Source organism: Colossoma macropomum, unplaced genomic scaffold (genome assembly GCF_904425465.1).
Source record: "Colossoma macropomum unplaced genomic scaffold, Colossoma_macropomum, whole genome shotgun sequence".
NCBI classification, from domain to species: Eukaryota; Metazoa; Chordata; class Actinopteri; order Characiformes; family Serrasalmidae; genus Colossoma; species Colossoma macropomum.
In genome coordinates, this window is record NW_023494795.1 from 36,660,377 (window position 1) to 36,684,412 (window position 24,036).

Consider the following 24,036-nt stretch of genomic DNA (forward strand, 5'->3'; position numbering starts at 1 on the left):
CACTGCACTGAGTAGCTACCACATAAGGAACCTGTAGTTTGCCTACAGTGCATGCACTATATTCCTACATTAGTGCTTGGATTTTTGCAGGGTAGTGCCATCAAACCAAAGGAATAAATGGAGATGGCAAACATTATCAACAGTTTCCATAAAAAATATTGCAAACTTTCAAATGTTCATTGTGCTTTTTCGAAATTAAATTCAATCTACAGCTTCTTTCCTTGGCAGCCACTGAGGGCAAAAAAGCACAGTGCTGTACATGTTATTTTGGCAGTACACTCACAGGTATGTCCAGTTTCATTTCCCAGACTGAAAGCACTACTTGCAGTAAACATCGACAGTACAGGTACTCATCAGTTCAAGCCTTTACAATGAAGTAAAGGTGAAAATGAGAGTAATAAGACTTGATAAGGTTTTAGAGAAAATGAACAACTGAATACTTCCAGGCTCCTCCAACATATCCCACCTCCTTGACCCCGTTTTCGTTCTTTTTTTAACGTTCTTACCAACTTTGACTTACTACTCGGAAGTGAGTCACACCTACATTACACAAGTGGCTACTCACAGCACAAGGGAAAGAGGGAACAGTTAGGAGTGTTTTTTTTTCAATGGGAACGCACTCGCCCTCGGCTAGGTTATCCTCAGTGAGCTAAGAAGCTATGTAAACTTTGTGATGAAATGTAATGCTAGCTGTGTAGTCTGGCTAGCAAGCTAGCAGAGTAATAGATCTGCTACCATATCTAACAGATTGACTCGTTTGCTGTATAAATCCCTACATAACATTATTTTGAAATATTAAGTATTTTGTTAATATTTGCTATTTCAGGTTTAAAAGGAGGAACGTGATAGGTTGCGGTGATTTCTGGACAAATCACCCCTCCAAGTGCTCATCGAACACACTTCACTTGAGCTAATACAGTAATGAAGAAGTCAATAAGATGGTGTCAGGGATTCCCTCGAGTAAAAATGGCGAGGCCAAGATGATCAGATCAGGCTAAAATGAGTTCTGAACTGGATCGTCACCTGAATCGTCTATGTGTGATGATGACGATGTTGATGATCACCCTGTTAGTATCTTGAGCTTCCCACAGTGGTTCCCAAACAGCCTATCTAAAACAGCTCTTGACATTTAGTGATGACGTGTCCATAAGCTACAGATGGAGAAGCATGGCACAACTGTATTGTAGCAGGTTTTAACTGAGTCACCCTTCCTTTTGATAAAGTGCCAAAAAGTAGAACACTGCATGAAAGTTCCACTCTTTCCACTCTTTGTTCTCTCCATTCGTGTTCATTACATGGGATTTTTGAACCTTCCCATCTCCACTGTCTTCATCATTCACACTGAATGATCTTCAATTGCTTTGTCCCTCCTCAGAGCTGTCTGTTTAGTTTCTCGGCCTGCCTCTCTTTGGCATCGAGGGCGTATTTAGTGTCCTGGAGGTCCTCGATGATCTCCAAGGCTTCCTGCAGCTCCTGAGCCAGGGCGTCATATTTTTCGGTTAGTTCTCGGTTTTCCAGGCGCAGTTCGGTGATGTGTCGGCTAAGCTCCAGGTTCCAATGGGTGCAGTGAGATCTCAGATGCTCCACCTCCGTCAGAAGCACCTCCATGCTATTCATCAGAGTCTCCAGCTTCTCCCTGGCCGCACTCATCTCTCCCTGTCGCTGCTCCATTGTCCTTCGCTTCCTCTCCTCCTTTGAAACTTGCATGTGACTGGAAATACTGCTTCTGTCAGAAGATAACAATCAAAATCATCAAAAGAATGAGTGTAACCAATTAAGAGCAGTAACAGAGATAGAGAAACACGCCACACCTGTTTGAAACTGGAACTCTTAATAGATCGGATTGTAGGGTGGCAAAGCCAGTCTGTTTAATCCCATCCTCCTCCCTGCCCCTCTCTCTCTCTGTCTCTTTCTCTTTCTCAATATCCTGTGAATGTTTAAAGGCCTCAGTGACGTTTTGTGATCTGTAATCTCCTTACTGAAGCTTTCAGACACACACACACACTCACACACACACCTTGGCTATTCTCTGCCACAAGACACGCTCAATGTGTGTCATGCTGTCTAGCACAAAAATCTGTTTACACTGTTTTAAAGTCATGATGCCTGTCATGAAACAGGTATCATAATACATTTTCCTTCCAGACTATAATGTATTTACAAGTGAAACACAGTATAAGGGAGCATGTCTGAGCTGCTTTAAGTGGTTTCTAGTGTGTCTAAGCAGTTGCTAAGGTATCCAAGGTGGTTGCTGGGGTGTTACCAAGTCTTTGCTATAGTGTTTCAGGTGTTTGCTAGGGTGTGGCTTGGCAGTTGCTATGTTATCATACATGGTTGTGAAGCTATTGCTAGATGCTTGATGTGGTATCCTAAGGGAGTTTCTAAGTGGTTCATATGTGGATGCTAGTGTGTTGCTTTATGTTGCAATCTGGTTGCTGTATTGGAGTTGGTTGCTTGGTGTTTACTAGGGGGTTGCAGTGGTGTTCCAGGTGGTTGCTAGGATGTTACTAGGTGGTCGATATGGTATCATTGCACAATTGGAAAATAGTCAGTTCAAGGTATTAAGCAAACGAAGGAAAGTAGTTAATTTATGTAGTTAACATATTTTAGGTCATCCAAGTCTTAGTGCCAAGCAGCAACACCATGTGCCACTTGACTTCATCCCCCTATAATCCCTAAGGTGATTAGCAACTAGCACTTAAACACAAGCAGTGGGATCTGTAATGCAGTGGAATCTCCCCAAGAAGATCTCAGTACTTGAAAAATATAGAGCAGAGCACATGTTCTCAAAAAAAAAAAAATTACCAGTGCTTTATTGATGAGTAGTTGTGCTTGTGGCAATTGTAGGAATGTAGAAGCAAGTAGCATGTAAATAGATATAAAAGAAATGTATCAGCAAACTAAGTCACTTTTGCTGTCTGTATGACACCTAGGCAGTCTGGGGATTCTTTGTAGGCCATATGCACAAACGTATACATACAAACTAGCCTACCGTCAGCACACAGCGCTGATTTTGTCAGCCTTGTTGTCTGTGTGGGCTCCTCTATCAAAGCCACAATGAGAGAGAGAGAAAGGTTGAGACTGGGAAAAAACATGCCTTTTTCCAAATTACCCCATTGTCTAAACTCCGTTGTTCAAGAGAGCATAGGATTCAGAGCTATCTTTGGCGTGTGGTAATTTCTTTATGAGTTATGTCTTCTCAATTCTTGCTTTGTGTTTGCTGCAATGTTTTTCACCACTTAGACAGACTGTATGACGACTAAGCTCTTCAAACATTCAGATTCAGATCACTGAGAATGCTGATAGAATATATTCACAGGTACAAATTCTATTTCCATGAGCAAATTAATATCTAAAAGCACCACTGTACTATATAGGACCATTATGCTGCTGTTATTTAACATTCCAGTCTACCTTAAAACATGCATTTTTGTAATATTGTTAAAAGTAATCATGTTAAATTGCTCAAAACCGAAATAAATGATGACTATGAATCTACTTTCTGAAGGGGTTAAATGGAAGAGGATACAGAGCTACTCTTGCTTAGACCAACTTCTGCAGTTTTGTGGTGAATACAAAACCTGCAATCACAGCAGATTACCTCCTGGGCTCTACATGGCAAATCAGCCATGTTACTGTATCCCCACAGTCTGTGGTTCTGCTGTTTTTCCTGTTTTAAAGTACTGCAGGTGAATGTCCCTTTTCACAGAGTATAGACTGAACTCTTTATGCTAGGCCTTGAATTTTCTTCACTAAAATTTCAAAGTTCAGGGTTTTCGCCAAAACATCTTTGGGACAAATGCACCCCAAGGAAATTCATATGTCCCTCCAAAAAGATTCAAGCAGCAGCAGTATTGTAACAGTATTTTAAAAATGCCTTATCATGGAATAGACTACAGTCAAATTTGCAGATGTAATGTATGGCTTACATCAACAAAGCTAGCTTATGAGCAGGGTAGCTAGCCTGTTGTCAAAAGCAAGCAGAATTTTCATTGATTTTGTGCCATTTATTTCTACACATACACTGACTGGCCACTCTGTTAAGTACAACTCCTTGTTTCTACACTCTTTGTCCATTTTATCAGCTTCACTTAACATTTAGTAAGACTTTGTAGTTCTACAACTACAGACTGTAGTCCATCTGTTGCTCTGCATCTCTTGCTCTACATACCCTTTTACCCTGTTTTTCAATGGGCAGGACCCCCGCAGGCTGACTACACAGCAGGTATTATTTGGGTGGTGGATCATTCTCAGCACTGCAATGACACTGACGTGCTTGCGGTGTGTTAGTGTGTGTTGTGCTGGTATGAGTGGATCAGACACAGCAGTGCTGCTGGAGTTTTTAAACACCTCAGTGTCACTGCTGGACTGAGAATAGTTCATCAACCAAAAAATATCCAGCCAACAGCGTCCTGTGGACAGCGTCCTGTGACCACTGATGAAGGACTACAGGACGAGCGTCACAAACTGTGCAGCAGCAGATGAGCTATCGTCTCTGACTTTACATCTACAAGGTGGACCAACAAGGTAGGTGTGTCCAATATAGTGGACAGTGAGTGGACACGGTCTGCGCCATGATGGAGAGATACGGCAGAAATGGAGATACGAGGTTTTCTTCCGATAACAGTGCATTAATTTATTACATGCCCCTCAAGCCAATTACGATGAAAAACACGAAGAGTCGATTCTAAGCATTTCGACTCGTAGAATTAATTGGAAAGAGTCGAGCCCGACTCCCAGACATATTGGAGTCGAAGAATCGATTCTTTTGGAATCGACTCGCCACCACTACCGTATCATAGCAACTGGAATGACAACAGTGGACACAGTAAGATACAAAGAGGAGAAAAACGCTCTCCGGGGCTCTCTGTAAAACTAACCTGCTTCCTCACGTACTGCAGAAAGGTGGGCACTTTAACCTGAAAAATGCAAGCAGAAATTTTGCAAGAGGAAACGGGTGAAGCAGGACCGTCTGTTGAGTCTGAAAACCCAGAGGAGCGGATAACAGCTCGTCGCCTCCGAATAGCTGCACGAAATGAGGCCAAGAAACGGTGAGTTTAGTTTGCTAGCTAGCCAGCTAATGTTAGCTAGGTTAACTGACTTCAGCTGGTAGCCAAGTATGGAAGCCCGTTTCCGCCGCTGTCACAATAATGACAAAGTTTTCCATAATTTTAGTGTTTCATAATAATGAGAAAGTTTTCATCATTATGAGCTGCTAAGACGATTATTACGCTAGAAACTCATAATTATGAGATGCTAAGTCATTATTATGCGATGCTAAGTGATATATATGAGAAAGTAAGTCCTAACTATAAGATACTGAGTCATAATTATGACATTGTCATTATTATGAGATGCTCATACTTACGATACATTAAGTCATAATGATGATATGGTAAGTCATAAATAAGTGATATTAATTCATAATTATGGGATGCTAAGTCATAATGAGATATAATCTCATTATTACAAGACACTAAGTCATAATTATTACATAGGATCTTATTATTGTGACATAGCAAATCAAAATCATGAGATACTCATAATCATGAAATGCCATATAATAATTTTGAGATATTAAGTCATAATTATGCAAAACCTTCTCTTTACTATGACTTACTAAATGACGACATATTTTTTTTTCCAGAGGCGGAAATAAGCTTCCATAGGTTAGCATTGCGTGACTAGCTTGAACTGACTGACATTATCTGGTTAGTTTTTTTTCGTTTCATTAAGTCTGTTTTTGCTTCTACTTGAAAACCGCAGACAAGAGCTTGGAGTTGATTCCCAGGAGAAGGAGGATATTGAAGAAGAAGCTCGGACAAGTCAGAAACAAGTGGAACAAAGTGAAAGAGTAAGTTTAATATAGCTATCTGTTTACTATGTTAACCTTAGCATAGCTGTATTGATGTCTTTTATATTGTATTTTCAGTCGTAAAGCTATTGCTAGCCCCACTGAATTCATGCAGGTGTCTTTTACAACTACTGTTTCCTTTGTCCTCTCTGCAGCGAATGGTTAAGCTACAAACAGATGGCACAGAGTTGGTGACCAACATCCTGGTGGCAGCAGATGCCAGAGAGTCAAAAAGGAGGGCAGAGCTAGAAGAAGCACGCAGATTAAGGTGTGAACACAACGAGATGCATGTCTCACATTAACTCATCTGTTCTTGTTGTTGCCCTATGTTCACAAACCTGTTCTGATGCTGTTCAGGGTTGAGAAGCTGGAGAACGAGGCAAAATCCAGCCTGGAGAAGTTTGAGGAGGTCACTCGAAAGTGGACCGTGGCCACAGCAAAGACGATTCCTCAGGATCTGAGGGACGCCCTCAACAGCCAGCAGCAGCTCTGCGCCCTGCTCATTGAGAACAAGAACAAAATCATCAATGAACTGCAGCAGGTTAACTCACAGATGCCCATGCCACATATTGCAACTTTTAAGTGCACTTTTTTAGGATAAACAAATCTTGATAATATAGGAAAAACAGGGGTTAGCAAAATGGTCTTGACTTTTTAAAATGCTTTTTACAAATGCTGCGTGTTACTGGGCTAAAGTTTCGGAGTAAGCGAAAAATTCCCATAACACATCAGTAGTTTATATAATCCAAGAAAGACATACTGTATATTTGACCCTGTGGCTTGAGAAGTTATAAAAACAAATTTATTTCAATGTGTTTAGGAGCTGAAAGCAAGTGATGATCGCTATGTGAAAGACCTGAAAAAGCAGACAGAAGATGTGGATCTCATGATTGAGAGGATGCAGGAGCAGATCACTTCTCTGATGAAGTCCTATAGACAAGAGGTGGACCTAATTGAGGTATGTTACTGCCCTCCTTTCTTCTTGTTAGTTCCATTCCTATATTTGGCAGCTTGGCATATATCAGTAATAATACACTAATGCTTGGAATCACATGTCACAGTAATGCATTTTGTTATTTTCTATGATAAATGACATAGTGTGGAGTTATGTTATAAACTACACACCAGTACATATTTTTCTTGTTGGGGAGCAAGTAATGAAGTGATATTAAACATATTGTAATTATAAAAAGCAAATCTTAAGGTCTCTGCCTTAAGATTTGATCACCACTTTGGAATTAGATATTAATTGTTTTTTGATTTGATTCTTGACGCTAAATTATTAGTTTTGGGCGTATTTAAAGGGCCCATATCATGGAAAACAAATTTACCTTGCTTTTTTGTGTATGAATATGTAAACATTGCAAAAATATGTAAACTGAATATGTAAACAATGTACATAAAGCCACACAAATGTTATAAGTGAACCTTCAAGAAGTTCTGAACTTTTGAATTGTGATTTCAAAAAATTGAACTGTACTGTACTTTTGTTTTATATGTAGCATCATAGCCCCAAATCTATGTTAGTTACTCTTCTAGTTATTCTGTTACGCTTGGCACTAACCTTTTTCCCGATGGACCTACAGAATTCGTTTGATGATGAGCGGAAGACTTTGCTGGTAGGCAACAAGAAAAAATGGGAGCAGCAGAGGAAAGATCGGAGTGACAAAGAGGTAAAAAGCCTTTAAACAGCCATTAACTGTCTACATGAACCACTTTAGCAAAGCTGGAGTTAGTATGCTTGACTGCCCTGTGCTTTTGTGTCTGCGAGTAGCTGGAGTACCTTCTACAGCGGATGAAGCAGGTGGAGGAGCATGAGGTTTTGCTGCATCGGCTGAGAGTGGAGCATGCAGAGGAGTACAACATGATCAAAATCAAACTGGAAACTGATGTACAGGTACACTTTCGCTACGCTACCATTGCTACAGAGAAGGATGCTTTATATCTTAGAATCAGGTGAGATGACGTAGATGAGACATACATGGGACTTTTCACCAGATTCTTGTCTGAGTTACCTGGAAGAGGCAGGTTTTTTGTCTATATTTCACTACTGTGTAAAAAACAGACATGTGACAAATTAAAGTAAAACCCAGAATAAGTGGCTGGATAAACATAATGCAGATGCTTCCAGACAATTAATTACAATGTGTCATGATCTGTGGCATGTATACAAATGCAGAGAAGATTTTGGACCGACCAGTTCTCCACCACCATCATCAAAACACCAACCAAGAGAATATCTTTCAGAAGAATGAAGCTTTGAAGCTTTTCTGTCAGCTCTCAGCATCTTTACTAAGACATTTTATTTTTTATTTTTTTGTAACATGTTTAGTAGCTAATTCATTCAAATTAAATAGTGGTGAAATTTAAGTTTTCATGAAACACTGAATCATTTCCTAGGGAATCATACTGAACTGAATCATTGTGAAGTCAGAGAGCTGCAGTAGATGCTGATAACATGAGATCTAGCAAGATTGCCTTAGATTTACTGTGTGTGTTCCTGTTTAGATCCTAGAGCAACAGCTGCAGCAGATGAAGGCTACCTACCAGCTTAATCAAGAGAAACTAGAATACAACATCCATGTGCTACAGAAACACGATGAGGAGAACACCATCACTAAGTCTCAGCAGAAAAGGAAGATCAGAAGGTGCTGTTACTGTCTGTACTTTGTGACTCACTACTAGCATCAGCCTACAGCCTGATTTTGATTACTTTGACTCATAACACTTTGAATGCTTTTAATATATATTTATTTAATGCTGCTTGAAGTGATAAGGCATATAGTAGCTTGCTTTCATTTTTAAGATTAAACTCCTCTTCATTCCAGACAGCAGGATGTCCTCAACAACCTGAAGATCAAATGTGCCAATCAGGAGAAACAGTCTCACGAGGAGAACCAGTCACTGACTGATGACTACAAGCGCGCCATGCAGCAGTATAAAGATATGCAGAAGAAGATGAGGTAAGCAGGAACACCCATGCACATAGGTATGTGCCCAATCTAAATCAGACTTAATGTGTGTTTTACCAAGAAAGTCCACAGGGCCATAAGACTGCACTACAAAAAATATCTTAGCAAGTGAAATTTTAAAACTTAAATCTAATCTAATTATATCTAATATTTATTATTGAGATTGTTATAAACATAAATATATAAATATATTATTATAAGCTACATTAGCCGATAGTTTTGCTTACTTCAGGCAACAATAAGTAAATTATTTGACAATTTACTGTTCACTTAAAACAAGTAAAAATTATCTAGAAGTAAGTTAAATAATAAATCTCATGAGAATGAGAAATATTAGATATATCAATTAGATTTAAGAAAATTTCTCTTGCCAAGATATCATTTTTTTTCAGTGTCTCATTCTGCCATTTATCTAGGCCATAGGGATGATAATACAGACTTTTTGTAAAAGTGAATGTCTCCTCTTTTTTTTCATTTAAAAAAAATTTTCCAGTGTGCCTGCCCCAAGACAACACAATGTGTTTATTCACGTTTATTCATAGGGGTGCATAAGTGCACATGGCATGGGTGACCTGCACATCTTTGAAGGCACCATTAATGCTGAAAGATATATACATGTTTTGGCAACATATGCTGCCGGCCAGGCAATGTCTTTTTCAGGGAAGGCCTTGATTATTTCAGCAAGACAATGTAAACATTGTCTTGCTGCATGTATTACAACAGCATGGCTCTGTATTAAAAGAGTCTGGGTGCTAAACCGGCCTGCATTATGAAATGAAAAATATGAAAAAGGAGACCCGAACTGATGAGCAGCTGAAATCCTATGTTAAGTAAGAATGGAAAAACATTTCACTTTCAAAACTATAGCAATTGGTCTCCTCAGTTCCCAAACGCTTACAGAGTGTTGTTAAAAGAAGAGGTGATGAAACACAGTGGTAAACATGCCCCCCATCCCAACTTTTTTGGAACGTGTTGTTGGTATCAAATTCAAAATGTAAAATTTTCAAAATATTATCAAAACAAAAATATTTTTCAAAAAACAATAAAATTTCTAAGTTTCAACATTTGATATGTTGTCTTTGTACTATTTTCAATTAAATATAGGGTTTAAATCATTTGCACACGATTGCATTTTGTTTTTATTTACGTTTTGCACAGCGTCCCAACTTGGAAATAGGGTTGTATATAGTCATTTTATTCACTATACAAAATGACCACGTTGTTTTATATGTAATGTTAAAATTGCATATGATACATATATAAAAAATATGTAAAAAAAAAATAATATATATATATATATATATTTCTGGATTGGTAAGTTTCTCCAGAATGGAGCATTTCACATCAGACTTCTCCAAATGACTTTCTTTGTATCTCAACAATCAAATTATACAGAAATGGAGAGGAATCAGTAGAATTCCCCTTTAAAAACATATTAAATTTCTGTTATGTTGTGTTTTACAAAGTTAGAGTTGTCATATGTTCACATGTATAATGATATAATTCATATAAGTGTGTATGTGTTAAGGCACTTTGCAGCAGTTGATGCTAAGCGCTTCGAGGAGGTGTGGCTAATGAACGAGGCTGAGGCCAAAGCTCTGGTGCACAGGGCTCTGGAGATAGATCGCCTGATCCATGAACAGCAGCTAGGCCTGGCCTGGGCCCCCCCTCCTCTACCATTTATGGAGAGCTCTGGGCCCATCCAGCCCCGGCGCCAGGTCCAGCGGACCGCACAGCAGGTGGCCGCACAAGCCCTTAGTGGCATGGACCGCAAGGGAGATCCAGAAGCAAAAAGAGAGGGAAGCACTTTTGAGGGTTCTGGAAGTCCAGAGAGCACAGGAGTGGACCATAAGACAGTGAAGAGACTGCTGGAACTGCTGTGTGATGAGACGGTGGGAACTGTGTGTGTGAGAGGTGAAATACAGTGCTGTGCAAAAGTCAGAGACCACCCTTCGTTTAATTTCCAGTGAAAACAACAGTAAGGTTCAACTTAAGGCAAACTCAATACTATGAGCCTGAAAGGATGTGTAGCTGTGAAGAAGCCATCAGTGAGAAAGGAATATAGACAAAAGAGAAGAACATTTGACAGCCAAACAAAGAGGTTTCTGGTGTTCTCAGAACAATGAACTGACCCAGAGCTCAGACCTTAACATCATCGAATGTGCACTAGGATTACCTGGATTGTGGGAAGCACAAAAATTGCAACTTCTAGGACAGAACAAAGACGTTTCCTGACAAATAAATACTGAAAAATGTACATTATATTTAGTTGTTGAGGCTTCTGTTTAATTCTATATTTTCCTGATACAGAAATAATGACTGTTTTGACTGGAAATTAACTAAATAAAGGGTGGTTTCTTTTGCACAATACTGCAGATAACCCACTTTCTGTGTCTGATGTGTAAATTTCAAATAAATTACACAAAACATTCTGGTTTCGTCTGTCAGGGCTTTCTAATTGAAAGTAAACTCCTGAAGCTGCTGTCTTCCTTGGAGAAGGACGAGCAGTCTTTTATGAAGCTGGACTCTATCTTTTCCGTGAGTAGAGTCAAACTACTGCACTGCCTCTTGCTACATTAATACCCTGACCCTGCACACATTGTTAGAGGCTATGCTTAAAACAGATGAACACAGATTGATCTCATTGCAGGCAGTGGGTATTGAGAATGAAGAGGATGTGTATAAAATGGCAGAGTTCTTTGTGAAATATAAACAGCATCAAAAAGATCAGCCAAAGGTAAGAAGGACTACTTGGTTTGCTGGTACTAACGGACTAACTTACTTTGCCTGTCACCTAGTATAATTAACTAATGCTGTCAAAAAAGCCTACAAAACAAGCAATTATGACTACAATTCTTAATCTGCTGTTTTTTAGGAGGACATTTCGATCAGTAACGATGGCGAGCTGGTGCCAGAGAAGGACTCTGATCTTATCCACCCAAACGATGTACTGAGGGCTCTTCGAGCCTTCACAGCCCAGTACTGCAGGCCAAGGTACATCACTGTATATGATTCTGTGTGAACACTAGGCCTGGGAGATAAAACAAGAATGACAATTATTGTAATCAAGACTGTGCAGAAGAATATTTTGTTACATTTTCACATCCCTTACCCGAGGAATGAATCTGATGATTGTGAGCACACTTTAAAGACTATTCAGGGAGAACTCCGTTAAACCTTGGTGAAGGATGTGTCTTCCAAGGATGTAGGTGAATTATCTTCTGTCATCATATCTTCATCAGCATAATGTGGATATATTAAGACCTAAGCATTGAGCTGTACCTTCTTTTTGAGCCATAAGCTAACACGTAAAGATTTATGAGTTATGAAAAACACCTGCGATGTCCAGTCTGACACCTGTGACTTTTAAATTATTATTTCAGGCTTTACAGGGATACATGTTTCAGGTTGTTTTTTCTCGTAAATCTGCAATGCTACGTCTGTCAGTTTCAACAACAAAAAAATGACATAGTGCAGCTTTAAAAGTTTTACAAAGTGCTTCACAAAAAGTAAAAAAAATATATATACAAATTTAAGCGAACAACACAAACATATAAAAAAGTCAACATATGAAATACAATCATGAAATAAAAAGGTAGTAGAGACCCAGTTCCTCAGGAGCTCTCAGAGCAGAAAGAGAGTTAAAATTGAGTATTAAGCAGTACATATAATAATTATCAATTATTAGCAGTGTCTAATGATACAGGAAGAAATGTCATGATCATTTGTTTTCAAAGCACCTCTTGTATAAAACTTCATTTCTCAAATATTCTCTTAAGAAAGTCTTAACTATTTAACTATAAAAGTACATCTGAATTGTTTATGTGTGTAGAATAAGCGTTATTTGTCATGTAGACTTTGTAACATGTAACATTTTACACATTACCAGAAATTATGCCATATTACCGTCAACCGGTTACTTAGTTTAATCACATCAGTGCCCGAGGACAGTAAAATGAAGCAAAACTAAACCAAATGTTCAAAAAATGTTGAAACCAGAAGTGTGATGGTGGAGGCAATAGCCAACAGGAAAAATCCCCCTTGGTGTATTTTAAAAATTATGTTAAACGTTGTGAAACTCATTAGAAGTTACAGATTAAGAGGTTTACCTTGTCATGTAAGTATACATTTAAGGAAAAAGGCTTATTTAAGATTTTCTTTCTTAAAGCAATTTTGTGAATCTGGTCTGAGATTTTTGACTTTGTCACTCAGCACTAGTTAAACCCATGTACAGTGACCATAATTGGTCTGTGACAGAGATGACCAGTCCTGGCAGCAGAGCAGTGTGCTGGCACTGCAGGAGAGGGATGACTCTGTGGATGCTGCGTACTGGGAGAGCATGGCCAATGTCATCTCCGAGTCCAAACTCAAAGTGTGGAATGCACTGGAGGCTGCTCTCAAGAAATATCAGTGAGTGAGTCTCTGCTGGCTGTCAGATAGTTGTTGTGTTGTGTGTAATAAATGTTGTTGTGTGTAATAAATGTGATTGCTTTCATCACAGTACTGTGCTGACTGAGAGATCCAAGCTTCTGGCTGATACTCAACATCTCAAACAGCAGAACTCGGAGCTCAGGATGCTCCTGCACCAATATCAACTCAAAGGTATGAGAGAGATCTTGTACTTTTTGTGTATGATTGTGAAGGTTGCTGTCCTCAGTGTGAGTGTGAGACACAGAGCCTGTTTACACCTTGCGTTATCATGTGTTTTCGTGTCTGGATCATATCTGGATAAACTTTGTTTCAGTTTTACTTTGGTTTACTCTTTTTCCTGTTACGATACGAGTGGACAGGCTTGGCTTGGACACTTTTATTGGCCTGAAGTGCAGTGAAGACACTTGGTTTGGGGCAGTCCATCCTTGCCTAACCTCCATTTTTCTTTTTATCGTTTATTCCATCACCTGCCAGTCAGCACTCGGCAGACACGTTTCCACTTTCATAGCTGTATACAAATATTGAAAACGCATTATGTTTACTTTTGTGTAAAATGCAATCAAGATCCGCCGCATGTTAATGCAAGGTGTAAACAGGCCCATGTTTTCTGCTGTGTGCATAGTGCTGTGAAAAAGTATTTGCCCCCACCCAATTTCTTCTATTTTTGCTAATTTGTCACATTTAAATGTTTCAGATCATCCAACTAGTTTCAATATAAGATTAAAACAACACAAGTAAACACAAAATGCAGCTTTTAAATGTTCGTTCCATTTATTGAAGAGAAGATTTGTCATATTTTTATTATTTTTTTATTAATGTTTATAATATTTTTTATTATATTAAAGATTTATTCAAAACCTGTATCACCCATGTGAAAAAGTAATTGCGCAAATAAACCTAATAAATGGTTGTGCCTCCCCTGGCAGAAAAAACTGCAACAAATATTTGTGATAACTTGTTATGAGTCTTTTACATCGCTGTGTGGGAATTTTGGCCCACTCTTCTTTGCAGAATTTTTTTAATTCAGCTACATTGGAGGGTTTTTGAGCATGAAGCATTTATGGTCTTGCCACAGCATCTCAATGGGATCTAACTCAGGACTGTGACTCAGCCACTCCAAAACTAAATTTTGTTTCTTTTCAGCCATTCAGCAGTGGACTTGCTTATGTGCTGTGGATCATTGTCTTGCTGCATAACCCAGTTGCGATTGAGCTTTAGGTCATGAACTCACGGGCAGACATTCTCCCTCAGGATTTTATGATAGAGAGTCCAGGTCCTGCAGAAGCAAAGCAGCCCCAGAGCATCACACTACCACCACGTTTGACTGTTGGTATGATGTTCTTACGGTGGAATGCAGTGTTAGCTTTACGCCAGATGTAAAAAGACCCATGTCTTCCAAAAAGTTCCACCTTTGACTCATCAGTCCACAGAATATTATCCCAAATGTCTCGGTGGTCATCTAGATGTTGGCAAATGCGAGACGAGGCTTTGTGTTCTTTTTGGTCAGCAGGGATTTGCGCCTTGCAACTCTCCCATTGATGCCATTTTTGCCCAGTGTCTTTCTTATTGTGTAATCGTGTACAGTGACGTTAACTAAAGCAAGTGAAGACGGGAGTTCTTTTGTGACCTCCTGGATGAGTCGTTGATGCGTTCTTTGTAAGATTTTGGTAGGCCGGCCACTTCTGGGAAGGTTCACCACTGTTCCAGGTTTTCTCCATTAATGGCTCTCACTGTGGTTTGCTGGAGTCCCAGAGCCTCAGAATGGCTTTGTAACCCTTTCCAGACTGGGAGATTTCAGTGACTGTTTCGCATTTGTATTTGAATCTCTTTAGAACATGGAATCATGTGCTGCTTTTTGAGACCTTGTAGCCTGCTTCACATTGGCACACAGGTTCTATTTAATGATGTTTAGATTCAGTAGGCCTGGCAGGAACCATGCCTGGGTGCGGTTTGTTAAACTGAACCCAATAGTCTATTGAATTTGGTTAACTATTTGATTTAGTAGCTTGGGGGGCAATTACTTTTTCACACAGGGCCAGGTAGGGCTGAACAGCATTTTTTCCTTCAATACATGAAATCATCATTTAAAAACAGAATTTTGTGTATACCTGGGCTGTCTTTGTCTAATATTAGAACTAGTTTGATGATCTGAAATATTCAAAGTGTGACAAATATGCAAAAATAGAAGAAATTGATAAGGGGGCAAATACTTTTTGTACATGAATGCCTGTGCACAGATATTTTTGGGGGGTAAGGGCTGAAAGAGAATAAAAGGCAACATGAAGTTGAATCAAACTTTATTACAGATGAACTACGTAAGATGAATGTAAGTCAGAGTTACCAAGGAGAACCACAGGCAGTCAGTACTGCATCAGCAAGAGCGCTTAAGGGCGATGAATCATGTGGAACCCAAAGCAATGGACAAGCTTTATCATCTCGAACAGGGGTGGGGAACTGAGTCCAACACAGTTTGGCGATTTCCTGCTCGAACGTACCTACTGAAGGGATACAAATTATGTCCCATAATCAAATTTGCATCTGTTTAATGTAGAATATTTTCCTTAAGAATATATTTCTTATGCCCAGAAATGTAGTTCTTTGGCCTTTGTGTCTCTGCAAGGCTTGTGGTGTGTTCCTTGAAAAAGGAAACTGTGACATGAGATAAGGACTTGTTTATGGCCATCTTCAGTCTATCCTACCAGACATGGAAAAGGCCTATGGCGGAGATGGAACTGGGTTTTTCCCTTACTGTGTAACTTGGTGAATGTTGACCTTCAGGGCCTTCAGCCTGACTGAGAGTGACTCTTGCTAATGTCATTAGGAGGTGCAGGATACTTTATTAACTAAATCTCACCAGTGACACTGTGTTCAGTGTTATTTCTGAACCAGTCCAAGTTTGCGTTTTAATAGTTTTGATCAGCAATTGTTTGTATAGACCATCTAATTTAGATATAATTTGCATAAAGCTATAAGTGTCTGTGTTAGAAGGGGGAGGCACCACTGGGTGTTCTGAACCTCCACTTCTCTCTCTTGCTCTCTATCTCTCTTTACTCTTTGATGAACAGTGTTTGTCTGAACATGTTTGAGATTATTTATATTCATTTTTATCCATTTTTAAATTAGATTTTCTTTTTATGTTCCTGTAATCCTGAAAAACATTTTTCTTATTAATTTTTTATACATTTCTAAATTTGTGTCTTTGTTATGCTGCAGTAAATTACCCAACATTACTAACTACTTAGTTGAATCAGGTGTGTTTGAGCAGGGAAATCACCAAACTGGCCCTCCAGGAGTTCCTCATCCCTTATCTTGAAGAATGGCAATATAAATTACAGTTATTATACACGCCAACCAAAAGGGCACTTGTAAAGTGTGAGGGCAACTAGGCAGGGACTCAAGCCCTCCTGGCGTCTATCTGTGCACGTGCCTGTATGTCGTCTACTGTGTTTGTGTGTGGGTGGGTGTGAAAGTGATGTGCTGTGCTGTCTCTAAATCAGTTCATCTCCTGATAGGTCAATGCTGAACTGGAGATACCGCCCATGCAGGTGATGCAGCTGCCCTCCAAGTGACACTGCCCCTCCTTCATCAGATCAGAACAATCAGAAGAGAAAAATACATATTGCTTGTGTTAGACTTATATATACACATATATTTGAAAAACAAAATAAATATTTATGTGTCCCTGAGTTTCTGTGTAGTGTCATCAGAAACAATATAATGAGTGTAATACTACAATACTGTAGAATATGGACCATTCTACAGAATTAGTTCAAACTGCGATCCCACAATAATAAAAAAACATAGATTCTAGATATTTACAATGATTATGTTAGTATCTTTTCAAACCCAAGACATTAATGAAGATACTATTAAAAATCATCCTTTATATAGTGGGAGTCTGTGCTGAAACCCTAACCCCTAAATTTCAACTTGTAAAAATAATATGTAGTTATTTTTTTAACATTTTTTTATTTATTTTAAAGTGAAGTTAAAGATTTAGATTTATCAAGAGTTAAAATTTTAAATACAAAAACTTTATTCAGAAAATGCTCCCACATTTTTATATCACTGTTAAAAGTTATAATTCCTAGACATGCATCTTAGAGCAGGAAGTGAGACTGCATTCCTGTCCCTCATGGCCACATGGTGAGCAGTTAGATCTCATTGTTCTGAAGTAAATATGTCCCAAAATCTGAAAATCTGTGTGTAACATTAAGAACTGACACTACACAATATGTGTTCTTTTGAAATACATATTTCTGCAATTAAGTAACTTTTTTGTGTTTTAATGGAACATGCACATCTAAAATTGCCCTTACCAAAAGAGTCACAACTGAAACATTGCTGAAGTTTAGTTAGTATAATGATTGTTTTGGTAGTGACAAAATGGAATGTTCAGTCATTTGTTCTATTAAAATACACATAATTAAGGTATACGGTCGTTCAAAGCAAAAAATATTTAGTGTAAAGTCCAAGTCAATTAAAAGTCCAATATTGTCAACTCCGACTCCAACTCCGACAAATTTCCGTAGAATGACCCATATATGTTTAGAATTTTGTCTTCTGTATGGTTCAAGTGCCTCTGTTTATTCTAACTTGTCACTTGTACTACCTGTATCATAATTCGGCTATCTAGTGTGGCAGATTTCTGTAATGCTGCTTGAAGACATGAACCCACTCTTCTCTGGATGACGTTGAGATGTTATCTCTACAACTCAGTCACAGTCAACTTGAGCTGAATGAGGCCAGTTAAAGCAGGTCAACTATAAAGCTGCTAATAGGAAATTCTTCTGTTTGCTGTACTAGCGTGCGCTGTGCGCTGCTGGTCGCTAGAGGGAGACATCTCCATGTGGAAATTTAACATCGTGCCTGTGCGTAACTACGCACGGACTGTGGAGTTTAACGCAAGGCACCAGCAATACAAATTCCCAGTTTATCATTATGTTCAGGTTTGAGAGAGGAAAATTTAGTCCAAAGGCGGAAGCACTGCATAGAAATAAATTAATCTTATGACATTCACCTTTTCAAAATCAGAATTACTATATATCGACTAGATTAAAGATGGTTGAAATCTTTTTTGTTGTTTTGCTTTTTTTTACATGTGCGTCCACCGTTCCTGTCTTCTGCCCAGAGACCCAGAGTCACTAAATCCGCCCCTGATTTCAAGAGTAATATTAAGAGTATATGGATAGCAATAAAACTAACAGTGATGGTCCGTAACAGTAACAATGTGTGGAAAAAACTTTTACTCCTCCCTTTACGCTCTCTCTCTCTCTCTCTCTCTCTCTCTCTCTCTCTTTCTCTCACTCACACACACACACACACACACTCACACACACATAGCCTAGATCTCTCCACCTCACTCCATGCCCCCCTTTCTTTGACACTTCAATCAGTGTTCGTCAGGCTCTCCATCTTCACCATGTCTCTCTGCGCGGCGAAACTCCCCTCCGCATTCCTCCACCGAGGCTCTTCTGCTCGCGCAGCTCTCGCTTATTAATCGCCGGTCAGTCTGCCGACATTTCGGACGCGTGAAGGGAACATGTGGGGGCCGCTGAGAACGCGCTACGGGGCGGACTGGAGCGGCTCGGAGGCGAGCGAGGACGCGGAGATGGTGGTGAACATTGGCGGCGTGAAGCAGGTGCTGCACGCGGACGTGCTAAAGCGCTACCCGGACACGCGCCTGGGTGAATTGGCCAACGTGTCCGTGCGCTGCAGTCCGGACGAAGTGGCCGAACTGTGCGACGACTACGACCCTGGAAACCCCGGCGAGTTCTTCTTCGACAGGGACCCGGACGCCTTCCGCTGCATCGTGGAGGTGTATTACTACGGCGAGGTGCACATGAGGCGGGGCATGTGCCCCGTGTGCTTCATGGAGGAGATGGAGTTCTGGCGCGTGGACGCCGAGCTGCTGGACGAGTGCTGCCAGAGTTGCGTGAGCGAGGCGCGCGACGAGCTGGAGGAGATCGGCGAGAAGGTGCGCGCCATGCTGGAGCGCACAGAGGATGGAGGAGGCGGGACGGCCTCCCGGCGCGAGCGGTGCCGCGCTTGCCTTTGGAAGCTCATGGAGAAGCCCGAGTCGTCTCTGGCTGCGCGCGCAATAGCCGTGGCCTCCTTCTTCTTCGTCGTGCTGTCGTCGGCGGCCATGTGCGCGGGCACCGTGCCCGAGCTGTACGTGTGCTGCGACGAGGCGGGCCGCCAGGCCGAGCACCCTGCGCTCGAGGCCGTGGAGACGGCGTGCATGGCCTGGTTCACCGCCGAGTACGCGCTGCGCCTGGCCGCGGCGCCCGACCGCGCGCGCTTCGCCCTCTCCTTCATGAACGTGGTGGACGTGCTGGCCATCGTGCCATTCTACGTGCTGCTGGCACTCACGCAGGTGGGCGCGCGCCTGGGTGCGCTGGAGCTGGCCGACGCGCAGCAGTGCGTGCAGGCGCTGCGCGTGCTGCGCGTGGCGCGCGTGCTCAAGCTGGCGCGCCACTCGTCGGGCCTGCGCACGCTCACGCACGCGCTGCGCAGTAGCGCCAAGGAGCTGGGCCTGCTGCTCACCTACATGGGTGTGGGCATCTTCCTGTTCGCCGCGCTGGCCTACACGGTAGAGCATGGCCACCCGGACACCATGTTCACCAGCGTGCCGCAGTCCTTCTGGTGGGCCGTCATCACCATGACCACGGTGGGCTACGGCGACGTCTACCCCAAGACCACGCTGGGTCGCTGCAACGCTGCCGTCAGCTTCCTGTGCGGCGTGGTGGCCATCGCGCTGCCCATCCACCCCATCATCAACAACTTCGTCACCTTCTACAGCAAGCAGCGCGAGCTCGAGAGCGCCGCCAAGCATGAGATCGAGCTCATGGCGCTGCGCTCCAAAGAGGAAGAGGAGCGCGGTGAAGGCTCTCGAAGGGCAAGGCATGGGGCAGTGTGTGCGTCCCACAGCTACGCCCACATCCCCTTACTGGAGGACCCGTCTCAGAGCTTCTCTGGAACCGCTGCCTGACTGCTCCAGAAGCTTCGGCACGCGCCTGGAAGCCTGAAAGGGTTTCACTGATGCTCCTCAGCTGGTGGCTGAATGAAGAGTCCACCATCATCCTTCTCAAGCTTCTGTCATGTCTTCTAACGAACTTCAAGAACCTGTGTGAACTCCTAACCTGCTTTGTGAACTCCTTAAATTATCAACATAATCAACCGTCCAACAGATCTTGATGGCTGTATGTGTTTCCAAGACATTTACTCACTGGCTGAGCTCAAAGATCTTTCCTCTGTATGATCTGAGCGCCTCCGTCTAATCTGTTTAAACTTCTACTGCTTGTGTCGTAACTCCTGTCCTCTGCAGACTAGAAGAGGATGGGTTTTGGGTCTTCTTCATGCCCCCATTGGCCTCAATTTGCTCACTAGGGGTCTGGATTTCTGTACAGCTTCTTTGAGACAATGTCTGCTGTAAAAAGCTCAGTGTAAATAAAACTGAATGGAATTGAACTGAAAGCATTCAGACATGCAGCTAGAACTAGAGGAGGACAGACTTTATCGCTACATGTCGATACAGGACTACACTGCTGCCTTTATGGCTCCACATACTAACAGTGAACCGTATTTAAATTTCAAGAGTGACAGGGGTTTCAGACTGAGGATCAGGTTTTGTCCTTTAAACCCAGATGAATATAAATAGATGAAAGGACTGGTCCTGATCCAAGATCATGTCTCTTGCTCTGTGACAGTCTTTGGACCAGTTATCCAGAGGAGGGTGGGTTCTCCTTTGAAGTCTTAGTTGCTCTCGGTTGTTGCTTAATCATGCTTTTTGGAGATTTTCCTCAGCCTGCTCAATAGGGAGCTGGGCTGGCATTTCTGTAAAGCTGCTTTAGAATAATGTCTAATAAAATAATGTCTTGTGAATTATGATTACAACTAGGAGAGAAAAAGGGCTGGTTTTCCAGATAGATAAAGCCAAAAATGTAACTAAATTACACTGCCAGGAGGAATCTTCCCTTGAAATCACTTATCACTTTAATCGCAAAAGGCAAAGTACACATTCATCTGCAATTACTATATGTAAAACAGAACAAAAACCACCAGTTCATTGCACTTCTATTAGTAAGAAAACACAACAAAAATCTGTGTTTCACATTCTGTTTTTAAGTTAAAACATTGAATCACTTTTTACAGTGGTCATTTGCCACTTTATTACAAACTACCTACCTTGTAGGCCCACCTTGCTGGTGTACTGTTAGAGACTGTAGCTAATCTGATGCACTGATTGTGCTATCCATCCCCTAGGCCTTCATTAATGTTCAGTTTCTGACCCCAGAGCCACTCATGGCTGGATATTTTTAGATAATGGTCAACTCTCAGCCCAGCAGTAGGACTGAAAAAAACACTAAACACTGATTCTACTTTGTATTTACATTGTAAGTTAATAACATTTTTTCATTCCTCTGTAAAGTTACCTTTTTGGTACCTTATTTTGCTACATTTCACCAATATGTACTAGTTTGTAAATTGTTGAAAATAATGTGCAGAAAAGAGCAGAATTGATCATTTCAGATTTGGAAACAGACGTTATAGGTACTGTTTGTCTTACTAAAGTAAGCAGAATTACCAGAATGTTACAGATCATTATGACTGTCTTGATAAAGCAAAGTGTTCCAAAGCCAATACGTTTTGTCTTATGTGCATTTTTCACCTCGAATGTTACTGGATGCTCTGAAGGCCTTTAAGCAGTTGAAATACGATTATTGCTGCATGCAAGCTAGCATAGCTATGCAGTGACATCATGAGACTGGCAACCTCACCAAAACACCCGACAAAAACCAGCAAGCTTTGTCAGATGAGGTGCTTAAGTTGTTTTTTAGTAATTTACACTTTGAGGAGCTGGTGTTGTGACGTAATAGATTTGAAGTACAGTATTGAACTTTCATGGGACGTCATTTCAGTGTGCATGTTTCGGGTTTCGACTACTATATGACCTTGTAATTTAGAAGGTCCATTGACATTAAGAAGGGTGGGGGGGGGGGTGTTGTTATACAGCACTGTGCGAAAATTCAGAGACCACCCTTCATTAAATTAATTTCCATTTTATTAAAATGGCCGTAAAGTACATTATATTTTTCAAGAAAAAAAGGTAAATATCATTAATATTTTATGAAAAATTTCCACACTTGCAAAGTTCAGTCTTAGAAGTTGATTTTATTTTCGGCTTCTCACGATCCAAGTAATCCCAAACACATTCACCAACCACATGGTCATATCTACACATAAACATTACACAAACATTAATGTTGACCACTGCATTCTGTTATTCAATCCTATCCCACTCAGAAGGATGTGCAAACAGTATCATTTTCTTAAACTGCTGCTCTGTAGTGGTACTGAATGCAGTCGGGCAGTGATGTTGACTGCCCCAAAATGGCGGCACCGTTGATGTGCCTGGCTAAACACAATGCAGCATCTTTGTGTATCCATTGCACAAAATACCCCCTGATGGCTGGCTGCTAACTCCTTCGCTTCAATGGCAGCAAATTGTTTGATTTAACAGTTCTTCTAGAAAAGCTTTTTTGTAGTTTAGGTTTGTGCTCTTTTACATAACAATCTTACACATCTTCTCTTTTGTCTCCGTTTTGAGAAATGAGTAACGATTCATTTTTCTACCAATATCTTGGGAAATTGGGAAGTTTTTCGATTTACAAATATGTATTTTCAAACAAAATGACTTTTCCGCTGCATGGTATCGGCTCAAGTCGATTCTGCTTGACTCACTTTTGGTACCAGCTACTTTTGCAGTTGTAGTTTTCCGCTGCAGATACAGTGCCTCCTCAATGTAGTTGGTTGCCATAGCAACATCACATAAAACTGCCCTGATGTAAAGGAGACAAATTTTGTCTAGAAGAGGCAAAACCCAGGAGAATTTGGGAAATACTACATCAGAGTTCAGACGACAAGAAGATTCTGGTTGCTCAAAGGCGACACAAGAGGGTACACTAACCTGGTAGCTAACGACCAATCAGTAGTCTGTGGTTGTTCCACGTCACCTTTTGGTATTGGCTCAGCTTGTTTGGAACCTCGATGGAGGTGATACCATAAATAGTACCAGGTACCAGGGTTACCTAATGGGAAACCAAAAAAGGTGAGTAGAGTCGAGTCAAGTCAGGGCCAGTTCCATGCAGTGGAAAAGCGGCTTGGGTTTTTCAGAGCGATCTCAGGCACAGTTACAGTTGCTAGGCTATGAAGGACCAACTGGGGAAATGAACTTACTACAGCGCTACCCTGAGACAGACCAGTGTTACAGTGTTAAGGAGATAGAAGCCGCTGATTGTGAATGTAGCTGCTAAACAATGACCTTTCCCTGAATTTGTATTTGAGCGTCTATTTTTTCCCTAATGGGCAGCATAACATCATTATATGATTTTTTTCAAGGACCCCCATCATTTTGATTCATTCTGGGGGGTGCACCTTGTATATTTTCATGGTTCGGGCATGGTAGGCAGTGGACCAAATCGATGTAAGGCAAATGAATGGGGGGATGCAATCTTTCAAAACTTAAAACGGATTGCTTTGAATCTTTTGATCTTTTAATGCATGTTATTATTTTACTTAAAATTATATAGTTATATTTAGATACATAATTATGTTTGCAACTCTCAGTTCTTCCCAGGAAGGACGGATCAGGTATCCCCCTTGTAACTAGCTTGTTCTTAATTGCCGTTTTGACTGGACATTAAATAAATGGTGGTCTCTGACTTCTGCAAGGTACTGCACAGAGGACAAAATGTCAGCTTTGGAACAGAATGTGGC

General features: G+C 40.9%; 2 protein-coding genes across 2 annotated transcripts; both read left to right on the forward strand.

The window, feature by feature from the left end:
- Window positions 1-4,827: 4,827 nt before the first annotated feature.
- On the forward strand, window positions 4,828-16,895 carry drc1 (dynein regulatory complex subunit 1 homolog (Chlamydomonas)). The gene is given in 17 exon segments (XM_036582334.1): window positions 4,828-5,051; window positions 5,767-5,854; window positions 6,010-6,122; window positions 6,212-6,395; window positions 6,675-6,812; window positions 7,441-7,527; window positions 7,629-7,751; window positions 8,363-8,502; window positions 8,683-8,817; window positions 10,355-10,718; window positions 11,275-11,364; window positions 11,477-11,563; window positions 11,702-11,820; window positions 13,084-13,236; window positions 13,328-13,417; window positions 13,419-13,428; window positions 16,770-16,895. Coding segments are annotated over 17 exon segments (2,103 nt in total). The 5' UTR covers window positions 4,828-4,926; the 3' UTR covers window positions 16,827-16,895.
- A 1,676-nt stretch (window positions 16,896-18,571) lies between these two features.
- kcnf1a (potassium voltage-gated channel, subfamily F, member 1a) lies at window positions 18,572-21,094 on the forward strand. Its single transcript, XM_036582728.1, has one exon. It carries the CDS (start codon window positions 18,800-18,802, stop codon window positions 20,246-20,248), a length of 1,449 nt encoding a protein of 482 aa, XP_036438621.1. The 5' UTR covers window positions 18,572-18,799; the 3' UTR covers window positions 20,249-21,094.
- Window positions 21,095-24,036: the final 2,942 nt, after the last annotated feature.